The sequence below is a fragment of the Phaseolus vulgaris genome, chromosome 3 (genome assembly GCF_000499845.2).
Source record: "Phaseolus vulgaris cultivar G19833 chromosome 3, P. vulgaris v2.0, whole genome shotgun sequence".
Classification (NCBI taxonomy): Eukaryota; Viridiplantae; Streptophyta; class Magnoliopsida; order Fabales; family Fabaceae; genus Phaseolus; species Phaseolus vulgaris.
The window spans coordinates 44,693,438-44,707,588 of NC_023757.2; the positions used below are offsets into that span (position 1 = coordinate 44,693,438).

The following is a 14,151-nucleotide window of genomic DNA, read 5'->3' on the forward strand; positions in this document are numbered from 1 at the left end:
ATGCACGGAAGTTTTTAATTTGGACATCTTATAATTGATTATTAATTACATGAGACAAGTTATTTTCCATGTGTGGTAGGGTTGTATTGTAACATGAATAGAAGAGAGTCAGAAATCTTAGTCAATAACCGTTTGATACTCTTGAGAAAAAATGTGATATTTTATAATAAAATGTATGATTTCTTCTTTCTACATAAGTGTCATTTTATATAATTTTATATATAGGTTAAAACATATGTTCCATTTATATTCTTTCTTATTAATAATTTCAATCATTGTATATTAATTTTAGTCGAATTCAAAAAATTAAAATTATATATATTAAACACCTCTTTTTTAGCACTTGATTTCAAACTTTTGCTTAATATATGGTATAGCAGGCCTATTAAAAAGTAGAGTAGTTAAACTTAGACTTAAAGCTAAGCATGGGAAAGAGTCTCTGTTTCCTCCAACTCTATGCCTGCCTCAGCGAGTCTCTTGTCCTTGTACACATACCCCTTTGCACAAAACAAGTATACCACCAAATTCACACCACTCAACACAGCCAGTAACCAGTAGAAGTGGTGCAGTTTCCCTTCGTTGAGGTTGTCCGCAAGCCATGGTTCGCTGTGACGTGTCGCCTTGTGCACCAAAGTCACCAACATGGAACTAAGAAAAAACCCTAAAGACAACGTGCTCAAAAACAAACCCGTACTCATTGTCTTCATCCCCTTTGGACACTCCCTCAGGAAAAAATCTAGCTGCCCAATGTACGTAAATGCCTCTCCCGACCCCACAAAGAAGAACTGTGGGACCAGCCAGAACACACTGATGGGAACCACAGCATTGTGTTTGTGTGTCAAACCGTGGGCACGTGCCACTCTCAGGCGCTTTATTTCCGTGAGTGCGGCAGCCACCATGGCAAAGATTGAGAGCACCAACCCTACGCCAATGCGTTGCAATGGGGTTAACCCTTGTGGGTTTTTTGTTACTTTTTTGGCTATGGGAGCAATGACGCGGTCGTAGATGGGGACTGTAAGGAGAATGCTTGCCACGAAAAAGACTGTAAGTGATGCTGCTGGAATTTGGAAAGAGTTTCCGATGTGACGGTCCATGGTGGTGGCCTGTGATACCGAAAATGTGGTCATTTGTGCGTAGATAGTCCAAAACATGATGGTGGTGGCCCAGACGGGTAGCATTCTCTGCACCATTTTAACTTCTTCCACGTCTGTTAGGGTTGAGAGATACCACTTCCTCTCCATAGTGATTTCTTGGCTGTCTGTTTTTGGATCTTTGATTGCTGCCTTGTCCAAGAACCTACTCTCACATCATTCAAATATGAAATTAATTTTATGAAGAAATCATCACTCAATAATGGTAATAATTGTAGTAGAAGCATATGAAATATAAACCATTGATAGCAGCTTGTCAAAAGGACATTAATTATGGAGAGTGCAAGTACTAGTTAAAACCTTAGTATTGGGGTGAGTGAATAATTAAGGTTAGGTAGCTAGCCAAAAGGTTATACCATATTTTGTTTTTCAGAGAGATTAAGAAACTTGTCTTATATTAAGATGGAGTTTGAATTCTATTAGTAGTTATTATATGCAAAGTAATGCAGTAGAATAGAATTACAAGTAGCAATAATATATATAGTGTGTTCGCACACAGCAATGTCTGAGAGAGATAGAAGAGACAAAGAAGACTGGGCATAGGGAGATAATAAAGAGATAGTGATCTGAAGCAGGACAAATAGTAGAAAGCTAAGGTACATGCACTATGAAAAACGACCTTGCATATGCATTGGCACTAGTAGCTGGCTAACAGTGGCCTTCACAAACACGTGATACCTATCTTCCCATTCCCATTTAGATATTAGAGTAAAACAAAAGCTAGACCTCTCATCCATGTAAATGTTTTACTTTTATTCACGCCTCAGTACACTTATTGATGCCTTGTTTCCTATCTACAAAGAGAACCACAAGAGGAATAAATCAAGAAGTTGGGAATAGTGTATATACTTTGGTTTCATACACAGTAAAAGAGTAAAAAATGAGGTTTTATTAGGGAACCAAGTTTACCTGTGAATATATATATTAAAAAAATTGTATGAATTTTAAAAATTTAAATAAACTCGGATAAAAATCTGATTTTGAAAAATTAATGAGATATTTTATATACATTATTTCGTACCAAAATTTTTTTTTGGTTTTGATCTTATTTTTCTTTATAGAAAAAATTATAGTTTTCTTTACATGTTATGACATAACTGATATAACCATATTATTCTAATTTTTGTATGTATATATAAATACATAAATAAAGTGTATTATGACTAATAACTTTCTTTACTTTTATATTTTTTCTTTTTTACATATATAATTTCTCTTTTCTTCTGTTTCTCCAAAAATAAATTATTAGAGAAAAGTTTTCATTAATTATAATAAAAATTGAAGCTATAACTAAGTCAAATAATTACTCAAAATACAATGACATTTAAAGTCTATAAAAGAAACTCTAGCCCATTTTAATAACTTGCCTAACTGAAACCAAAATTGATGAGCCAAATAAAAGGAAAGTTAGTTATTGTTTACCCCTTGTGTGACATGTCTAACTCACTACTATTGATTTGTAAATATAGTATATAGAGATCTATATTCACTGTTGTTTTGTTTGAGCTTGTGGATGAACATGATGAAGGCAGTGAGCAGAGGAACCTAAAACTACGCTTAGTTGTCCATTTCAGACAGACTTTTGGTTCCAATAATGAAGACTCCAAGATAGACATTTTAGCACTTATTATAAAGATGAATCCCCAATGTGGGACCCTACTCTCAAAGATGATGTCTTGGTTCTCCTTCCATCACTAAACTCTACCCTGTACTACAGTCCTCAATCATGGTTATTTAACTATAGCCTCAATTATTTATGCACATTTCTATATCAGAGGATAAAGACCAGGTATCCTAAATGATAATATTTTAATCTTAGCTTAGATAAGATATACAAAACTCTCTGTATATAAGGAGGGAATATAGATATAGATCAGAACCTCAAGTATCCACTCATGAGTCTAGCATTAGATCGATCCATTTTGTCTATATAATAGTGAACATTTAAAAACATTATCTAATATAGCAGGTGAAATGAGGAAATGGTATGCCATAATGTATCTTATTAGTATTATTATAATAATAATAATAAATACCAAGAGTGATGATTGAAGAGGTAAACTATAAATACTGGTTTTATTTTTTGTATTGAGCTGTAATTATTTTTACATTAGAGGTGGAGTCTTTTTAAGATTTAAATTTACACAGAAGAGAGAAAATATAAGCATGATTTAAGAAGCGATGGAATGTAACTATAATTTAATCTTAAATGTATGTGTGTAAGGAATAAATGTTTGAGCAGTATAAGGTAGACATAAGAAATAAGAGAGTGAAGGTTTTACCTGAACTGTCTGCTATGGGGCAACATCTGCTTCTGCTTTCTGAGAGTTTCATCTGCAACATCATCCAAGTTGAACAACAAAGAAGCATCAGAGGGCAATTCCAAGTGCCTCTTCCTCCAAGCTGCCACCAACACCATTGCAATCTGCGTTAGGGGACTTCCCACCAGTTTCTTGAACCGATACCTCCTCGTACCCGACAAGAACACCATAAGTGCCACCAGAATAGCACATACACTTATCCCATAACCCCAATACCTCCCTATGTGATCCTGAATGTACACAAGAACGGTAACTGCTGTCAGAGTCCCCAAGCTTATGAAGAACACGAACCAGTTGAAGAATTTTATCATCTGATTTTTCTCCACTTTGTCTGATTCATCGAATTGATCTGTGCCAAACCCTGACACACTGGATTTCAAACCACCAATGCCAAGGGATGTGATGTAAAGAGCTAGGTAGAGCACCAATAGCTGCATGTTGCTTGCAGGCTCGCAACGTCTAGTAGCAGATCTTACACATTTTGGAGGATGCAGGCCTGGGATTATGGTTGATATTGTCAATATTGTAACACCCTGAAAAACAACTTTTGTAAAGATCCAAAAATGAAATTAACCAAAAACATATCAAAGAAAAATTGAGTAGTGCATCCTTCTCTTTGATAGATTAATTATGAGCTGATTTAGATCACTATGTTCCTAACTATTACACCTAATTAAGTTATTAATTAAAAATTAAGTATATGTCAAGAATGATAAACCTTAGGTAATATATGACTACCTAACAATAATAATAATAAAGGGCTAAAGGCTCTGCATCCAAGTAGAACATATTGAGATGAAGCAAAGTGGTGAAAACTATATGAAGTGTTAAAATGACACATAATGTCTTACAGTCGCTTGAACGGTTGCGAAGATGGCAATAGTGAGGTATCTGTCAATCAGAGGGTGAAGGCAATGAAAAATCTAGCAACTCTTCATAATCCGTATTATATATAATATTAGAAAGAGCACAGTAACAAAGTTTATTGGAATAAAATAATTGAATCTTTCTTTGGCTTTGTTTTGAAAGTAATAGACAAGTGAATCAGTGGTCACAAACCTGCCGATAAAAGTGTCAGCTACAAAACCACCTAATAAACAGAGCATGAAAGAGGTTCCCATGAAGTTGGTGACTGTGTTGGCAGAATTAGCACTGCCCAAATGCATAGTACCAGTTAAATATGTCACCAAATTCACAGCAACACCCATTGTGGTTAACCTCTCACTTGCTTCCACTCCTGAAATAAACCAACGAGAACAAAAGGAAACAAACAACCTATGTCAATAACAAGACTATGCCTTTTTCTTCCAATACATAATATATATACACAATATCTATTCTAGCTTCAGAAAGTATTCTTAAGCATATAATTATCATAAATGGCTAAGAATAGATTTCATTTAACTAAAATAATCATCAAGATTAACTTGTAAAGGCATTGGAGACCTAAAATCATGGCGGCAGCAACCCAACCACCAGTTTTGGACCTCTGGGCTGGATGACCTTTGTAGTCGCAGGCATCTGGGATGGTTTTCTCCGGTGTTGCAGAGAGAGTGTTCATCACAGGAAGGGATATGAATGCTATTAATAAAGTAGGTATGCATGCCACATTGTGCTTGTTGTGTTTATATATACTTTGACGTCAAATAATTCTACCTATCTCTATATGTTTTTTATCTTTTATAAACTAAAATAGCAACCCTTTTACACTGTTATTCAGACACTGTACATTTGTTCATATTCCCTCTTTAAAATAAAATAAAGTGAGATACAAAATAAGAAATACTACACAATAAAACAATAAAAAGAGTAAAAAAATTATCCTTGGAAGGTCTCACAACTACAAACATTCAAATTAAAAAAAAAACTCAAATCCTATTGAAACTATACATGTACATGTAGTTAAAAAGAATCAAAAATATCTATGTAGTTGTCCAAACCTCAATTTTTTTTCTATCCATACTAATATAAATATGTGTTATTAAACAATACTGTTTTATTATGACTTTGAAATAAGATGTATCTCTTTCTTCTTTTCTTCTCTAAATATGTGAAAGTAAAATATTTAGACTAGTCAGTTTAAATCATTAAAAATGTTCTGCATCTACATATTTGTTACATCTTACAAATTGGATACATGTACAAGTATATAAATACGATCGAAGTAAGAAAATGAAACATTAAATATGTTTGTTGTTTTAAATGTCCATATTTTTACTTGAATTATCATGAAGATTTACTCAGAGTCTAAAATATAATTATTGAAAATTATATTATTTTATGTATTCCACAAAATTTTCAAAATCTGATTTTGTTTTTTATTAAAACCTATAAACTCAAACCCCATAAAATATTGTTTAGCATTATAATGGTGTATTAAAATCAGAACTAACTAATTAGCTACCTTGTCTCAAACCTATTTCTATATATGATTAAAAACTGTTTAACAAATATTTTTTAAAATTTTAGAGATATAATATACTATATATAGTTTATACCATATAGATTATGTTGTATTAAATAACTTTTTTAACTCAAAAATTGGTCTATTTGGAAATTGGTACATTCAAAAATAAATTTAAATTTTTTTATATTCAACATTTAATAAATATATTAATTTAATTATCACTATAATTATGTAACTTGTGAATTAATAGCGTTGATACATAATCACTATAGTCAGATATTTGGATGTATATTGAAATATAACTCTGTAAAATTAGTAATCATCTAATACTGTTAATTTAAAAGTCATATAGTTATTGCCAAACCAAAACAAACATATCGATATTAAATGTTGAAAAAAAGTTATAGATAACAATTTCATTAATAATCAATTTTTAAAATACCAAAAACCTGTTTAACCTATTTTTGTGTGTCTATCTGTTCTTAATGAAAGAAATAGATAAAAGAGTAATGGATAAATTATTATATGCTTTATATTTTTCTATAAATAATATATAAAAGAAAAATAGACCTAAAAACATATTATTGTACAAATTAGTATGAAGTATTATCCATGTAGTATATTTTTTGTTATTATATAAAATTGCGTTAATCACACATTTTATCAACGAGCTCCACTTAGCATGAGTGTGAAAAAAAGATGTGTTTTTAATACTCTTGTATAATTATTTGTATTTTATTAGTTTTATATAATTATTTTACAAGTTCATCCTCACACCGACAAAATACTGTAAAAAAAATTATTGAATAGAAAATATATACTTGTTACATGCACCGAAGGGACAGCACATGACTAGGATTTGTATTAAAAGGGTCATGTAGCCTGTGAACAATCATTTATATGAATAAATGCAAATAGCTAATCATGTGCCACTGGATAAAATAAATTAGTGATAATTTGGAATAAATATACAATCTACAACTAGTTCCAGTTGCACACAATCAGAGGAATATGTGGAACAATGTTAAGTTAAACATCATGTTTGATTGGTCAATGCTAGAGTTGGTAAAACATCTTAAAAACTTGGGCAAGTGTTTGTGTTTTGTTGCCAAACTATAATTATTGAGGACAACCCATTTGAAAATGTGGATAAAAGTACAACATATATGATCTATTACCACTGCCCCTCCCAAGAACACCAACATCAAGAAAACCACAAAAGAAACCAAAATTTGTTTCTCTCCTTAACAAAGTGAGTTAGGATTTTGCTTTTCTCCCTTTATATAAAGATTCATCAAATTGGCCAAACGTGTTGATTATTAAATTTATCTACTAACCCAATTTGAAGAAATAAATTAATATCTTCAAAATAAAATATTAAGTAGTTATGTCAAAATAATTATGTTTCACGTGTGTTGATGAAACAAATGCCTATACAAGAGCCTAAATGAAGACAAAATATACACTTAGGCATCCTACTTTACCAAGTAGCATATACACATCAAAGAAGCAGAAATGATCATTCACCAATCAAAAAAACAGAAGTGTTGGTTCACCAATGCTCTCTAATGTGTGTTCATTTACGGTAACACCATCCAAACTTCCATTAATATCCCTATGAGATACACATGTGTTGATTATAACACCATTATGTGATAAATGAAATAGACCCTCTTGCTCAAAGTTGAATCAGATTGCACACATTCATGTGATTCTAATTTGTATTCATTGCACACTCAACTAAAACATAACAAAATTCAATGTCAAAAAACTCGTACTAAATGGTCAGAACATATATGATACTTATAAGGAATTCATGTTAGTTCAACTTACTAACTATCTTCAGACTAGAATAAGATATTTTTCTTTTAGACACTTATTTGTAATCCAAATCAAGATTTTTACTTAAGCAACACTAAGAACTTCCTTAAGATCTACCATAGATCTCCTAAACACAGTATTGTTTCTATGCATCCAAATGGACTAACAATAGCTACTTACACAGTTTTCTAAATACTATTATCTTCTTTATTCATCTCCAATAGCATGAAATGGAACAGATTTTTCCTCGTCGGATTACTAAAGTTATACCTTCTCATTTGTCAAATAGTTTCCAAATGTTCCAAGATATATTACAATCCAAAAATAAGTATTAGACAAACTCCTCTTCCTTATCGCACATAGCACAAATGTTAGTTATAATATTTACACGTCTTTTACAAAGATTAACTTGTGTGGTCACTCTATTTATGAGAACTCTCCAAACAAAATGTACAGGGAACGACATGACCTTTAAACTCCATATATATTATATTATATCTTCTTGTTTCCATTCTCAAAGACTCCTAATTTTATCATAAATTGAATATATACATTCGTTTCATTACTAAATTGTCATTTTGTTTAAAAAAATTGAAATTGATGGGATTTAGCATGCTAAAGTTGAACAATTTTACTAGAAAAATAAGAATATAATTATTTATTTTTTTCTACTAATGAATGTATCCATATGATCAATTTTCTTTTCAATGTCTGTGAATATTTGTTTTAGGATGGAGTTGTATGCAAAGATACTTTTACACTAAACAATAATTTTAGGTGAGATAATAAGTTCACAATAAATATAATGAATACATAAAAATATTATATATTTATAACATTTATATGGGTTTATTACTTGTTTCTACTAGATTAAGTAAATTTTTATTTATTCTAATATTTTATTAATATTATTTAATTTTGTTATTCTTTTTATATTTTTTTTTATCAGCAATAGACAAATGAATTAAAGGGAACACTTCGGGAGTGTCTCAACCCGTATACAAAGAAAGCTCACAAAACAACAAGCATAAAGAACTAGGTTCCTTTGGCTCTTGTTTTAACATCAAGAAATAGCCTAAAACTAAAGAGATCATCTACATAACAAATGACTACAAACATCACCAAAGAGCAAGGTCACACACTCAAAAAAACTATGTTTAACACCCTGCTACTAAACCTGAAAACAACAATGCCTAGGCTCCAAATAGAACAACAAAAAGCACCTTAACTGCAGCAAAACAGCATCAAAACAACACAAATCTGCAGCAGAAAACCAGGATTTATACAAGATAAAACCAGCAAAAAACAGTACCAAAACTGCATCAGAAAACCAGCATTTGTACAGGATGGTAGACTGATCCTCGAGTTTGAATGTGTCGCCGAAAATCTTGTGAAACTAAAATTTCATATATTTAACTATTTATATGGTAGACTGATCCTCGAGTTCTTTTGTTGAGAAACTCCATTTCAAATCAACATTTTTTTTGGAGCTTTCCAACATCTTCTTCATTTCAGCTATTCTTGTCCAACACCTTCTTCTCCTTAGAACTCTTCTTCTTAAACTCTACCAGTTTCTTTTGTAATTCAATCAATAAAGTCAATTGATCTATGTGATTTCTTGGATCTCTTGTGAATATTGACTTTCGTTGTTTGTCATATTTCTCATTCATACCATATAATTTTGAGAAATCAACTCGATCTCATGATGAACGTCAAATATTCTAATTGAGATTGAATAGACTCCATAAGACCAAATTCTTTTTTACTCCAATTTCTCTTACTACGATTTTTTTTTTCACCCTATGAAAGCTTAATACTTAAGTGTTTATGTAAACCTTATAAGACTAATTTCTAACTATTTTAGATAAAGTAATAAATACTCAATAAATATAATAACAAATCCCTAAAATTGTTAAATATTTATAATATATTCCTATGAATTCTTTTAAGTGATAGACCTAACTTTAACCAAACTAATTTATCTTTTAATACTTTATTATCACTTATTCTTTTATTATATTTATAATTTTGCTTTCCCGAATGATATGAGTGTCATTTTCAATACAAACATGTTCTAATGGTACACTTCATGTTAGAATTGTAATCTTCAATTTGTTAAAACTATTTTAGAATTAGAACCTTTTCAATATGATTTGAATGCTATTAACTTGCCGTGTATAAAGTTTAAAGAAATCTTTCAAGGTATAAAGTAACCTGTCCATTCAATCATATCATCATCGTGGGAGCTCTCAAAGTTGAAAACCTCAAATTTCCGATTCTATGACCAACTCTAACCTATAATGGGAACTTTATGTCACAATTTGATTTTGACCGCAATTAATATATACTTCACTATCCTTCTTTGCCTATCATTAACTAAATAATTCATTTAAAAAAAAACTTATTCTTTCTATGAAAATTCTTTACAAAATTTTGTAGACATCTCCGCTGAAATATGAACATTCTCAAATAACTTAATCCCAAAATTAATGAAACAAAACATTAAAATATCCCATCAATTTTAATTATTATTTTTGCTATTCTTAAGGATATAAAAGTTTATTATCAACCAAAAAAGTTTTCCTTAAACACCTATAATCAAAATTGAAGTTGAATCAGATGTGAACACTTACTGATATTTAAGATTTTAAATGTTTATTCAGATTTATATATATATATATGGTTTAATTCAAATTTTGACATTAATGACGTGAAAGCATTTGCTATTGTTAATTTTTAATTTAACAAATAACAAAAATTGTTATTCAAAATAATGAGGTAATTGAAAAATCCCTAATGAAATTTAGATAGTTAAAATGAGAGCAGAAAGATTATGAACCCTTTTTGTATTGGCCCATTCACTTAATTGAGATAATTGGTTATAGGATTAAAGGAATAATATGAAATAAAAATTAATCAGTGTTTAAAAATAAATTTTCTCTACTGCAGTACATAAATCTATAGATTTTTAAATTATTTTTCCACCTCATGTTTTGACATATTTATAGAGCTTAATGTTGGATTTACTAAGCATGAAAAACAAAGTATCATAGAGGTTAACAGCTTTATACTTTTCATTCTTTTTGTTCAATATATCATTCATTAGCACCATTTCTCTCTCAGTTCAAATACAGATAACGATTAATTCAGATTAAATATCCAATTTACGAATAGTAATTTGTGTTCACTATTTTTAATGTGTTTCTAAATTAGAGTTAATAATATATTTTAAAGTTCTATCTTTTATATTTTTAAAAATATAAATTGATAAATAAAACATTATAGTAACTAAAAAATAAATTATAATAGTATGCAAATGATAAATCTGAAATCACATTATTCATGGAGAGTAATTCAATTTTTAAATTTCTATTGTAATTGCTTTATTGTGATGTCTCTCTATCAACACTTTCTGTTAAAAGAAATTATGTTATAATTAATGTTGTTTATTATTATTTTTACATATTATTTCATTGAAAATGAAATCAATACATTGTTAACTTATTTTAAATTATATTTAAAAATAATTATTTTATTAAAAAGTAAACTTTAACTTAATTTAGGTGTGAAATATATTTATAGGTGATCTAATAACTAATAACAATTTAATAATGAGTTATCATATAAGTCTAATAAACTCTTAATTATTATAAACTCTTAATTATTATAAAAAATTCTAAATCATCATGATATTATTTTAAAAAGTTTTTAAATTTCACTTAACTTTATATAAGATTTGCACTCAGTTGTTATAATGTAATGTTTTCGCTTCAACAAATAAAAAGATATATATATATATATATATATATAATTTGATGATTAAAAAATATATATTCTATTATATTTAATGAGCAACATAATTTTAACAAATATTAAAAATATGTACTACAACTTTTACTCAATTAACTTATATATTACTTTCCATTAAATTCTTTTCCCTTAAAAAATCACATAAAAATGTATATATAAAACCATTCCTAAAAAAAAGTTATGTACACATCTTTATTACATCCATGTCCTCTCTTCGTATGTATCTTATATGTATATATCATTTTAATAATGATTTATATACAGTTCCATTTATTTTCACTCCTAAATTTTTTTCTAATTATCTCTTCATTTTGCATATTTTTTTTATGAATAATCTCGTAATTTATCTCTATTCTCTTAATATTTCAATGAGCACTTAAAACGAATGTCTCCCAAAAATACAATCATTACATTTTTTTATCATTTAGACTAAATCTTACACATACTTTTATCATATTAAGATAAATTTCTAATTTTATTTTCTTTATAATTTAAATTTTGATTTTTTTTCTCATCTTGTAACAACTAAATTTAAGTCTATTCTCATAGCATTCCAGTTGACATGTTACATTTTGTTAAAAAATCATTTTCATAAATTTATGAATGTAACGTATAAAAAATTAATATTTATTTTTAATTTGACATTTTAATTTTTATAAAATAAATATGAAATAAGTTTTAAAAAAATATTTGTTTTATAATAAAATATAGAAAAGATAATGTACACTAGAGCTTTTAAATTTTTAGTTCCCTTCTAACCAAAACCGTAGATACTGAGCTATAGTACACAATGGGACAATGTCCGAGACAGACGTTTGTCCGCAGCAAAAGCAAATTAACAAATGTTGTCCACAGTCTCAGGGCCCACTCTAGATGGGCCTACCTACATCTATCACAATTCATTTTTTACTTTCACTATGAATTTCTATAATTTTAGAATTATCTTTTATTTTTAAATTGGAAATTCGGAAATGAAAAATATATACTGGAAAAAAATTAATTTTTTTTGTTTCATAAATAAAATTAAAAAACCAAAATCTCATTATCGGAAATAAAAAATCTAAAATATAAATAATATATTCTGAAAAAAGGTTTCAAAAAATAAAATCCAAAAAAATTGTATTGTACGCCCCATGAAGTTAAAGTTCACACGACTAGTTAAAGATAAGAACTGGTTAAAATTTGTAAAATTGTAAATTAATTAAATAAAATATAATCCAGTTAAGTTTTTCTTTTATTTTGTCATTGAAATTTTCTAACTTATTTGACTAAAGATTATTCTTTCTCACACCAGAGTGATGGACAAAATTCAAAGAGTTGTCGTTTTCTTATTATATGAAATATCTTTTTAACATTAATGTAGAGTGTCTGATAATATGCCAACTTATCAAGTATTAATTGAGTTTAGATGAATTTATCTTTTCTTATTCAATTAATACGTTTGTTCTTTTATAATTTTAATCATTTAACAATAAAACAATAAATATCAATTCTTAACAAAACAATAAAAACTATTAAATTCTTAAACTGCAAAACTTTTAAAATTAATTTCATTTCACCACTAAAAGGCCATCTTTTTATTTTATTTTTTAAAGCTTAGAATTAATGACTATAGATTTTGTGATCTCGAGGTTGAGCAACTATATTAGAAACTTAAACCTAAAAATTATATGTTATTAACTTGTCGTTTGTAATCTAAAAAAAAACACAAAATGAAAAAGACCTGCCCATTTTGATCATAGCGTTCCAAGTTAAATAATTGATAGGTTTTTTTTTCTTATTATTATTATTATTATTATGTATTATAAAAACATAATTTAAATAAAAATAACATATTTTATTACATTTAATGAACAAGAAAATCCTAACAAACATGAAAAATATGTATAATGTTTTTTACTTAATTTTCTCATGTATTATTAATCATATTAAATTCCTTTATTCTAAAATGCAGCACACACAATATACCAAATCCCTCTCTAAAATGAAAATATATATATATACACAATAAATATGTATAATATATATAATTTTCAATTATGATTTTATATTATTTATTTATTGATTATGACTCTGTTTTTTTCTTTCTAATTATACCATCATATTTTCCATTATATCACACAATTTATTTCCACCACCTCTTATTCAAACAACCCTTAAAACAACAAGTAATTTAAAACACTAACAATATGATGTAACATTAGTGATTCCCAAGAGGAAGAAAATTATAATCTCCAACTCTATAGATAGTGAAATTTTTATTTTATTCAAAATCATTTAAAGGGAAATAGGCAAGGATATTTCTATTTCCACTATTTTAATGAGAAATGTCTTAAAAAAGATCATATTTGAGATTTCTAGATGTGGAATGAACACCCAATTTAAAGGATGAGTTTAGAATTTTAGGATGCTAATATCAAACTGTTTAACATAACATCTCTAATAATTATAATTTATTAAAAATCATAAGAAAACATGAGTCATAATTATTAAATGAGAAGGCAAACTCACAGTGGCTATATGATTTGTAACAAATTTCAGTAAAAAAAATGCTTAAATAATGTACATTTTTTAACACAACTTATTTATGGTGTAAATAAAACTAAAAAGTAAACATAGTCAAATTTGTCTTCAACAAATT

The 14,151-nt window shown here is 28.2% G+C and overlaps 1 protein-coding gene across 1 annotated transcript; it reads right to left on the reverse strand.

The window, feature by feature from the left end:
* Positions 1 to 303: 303 nt before the first annotated feature.
* Positions 304 to 5,121, reverse strand: LOC137808051 (protein NRT1/ PTR FAMILY 6.3-like). Its single transcript, XM_068608959.1, has 5 exons — positions 4,919 to 5,121; positions 4,532 to 4,709; positions 4,324 to 4,363; positions 3,434 to 4,005; positions 304 to 1,296 (listed from the first exon to the last, which is right to left on the reverse strand). Exons 1-5 carry the CDS (start codon positions 5,031 to 5,033, stop codon positions 420 to 422), a joined length of 1,782 nt encoding a protein of 593 aa, XP_068465060.1. The 5' UTR covers positions 5,034 to 5,121; the 3' UTR covers positions 304 to 419.
* Positions 5,122 to 14,151: the final 9,030 nt, after the last annotated feature.

Coding starts and splice junctions, on each gene's coding strand:
- LOC137808051 (XM_068608959.1), bottom strand. CDS start 5,033: ATGAACACTCTCTCTGCAACACCGGAGAAAACCATCCCAGATGCCTGC. Junction 4,364..4,531: donor GCTGACACTTTTATCGGCAG/GTTTGTGACCAC, acceptor TCTGATTGACAG/ATACCTCACTATTGCCATCT. Junction 4,006..4,323: donor TCGCAACCGTTCAAGCGACT/GTAAGACATTAT, acceptor GTTGTTTTTCAG/GGTGTTACAATATTGACAAT.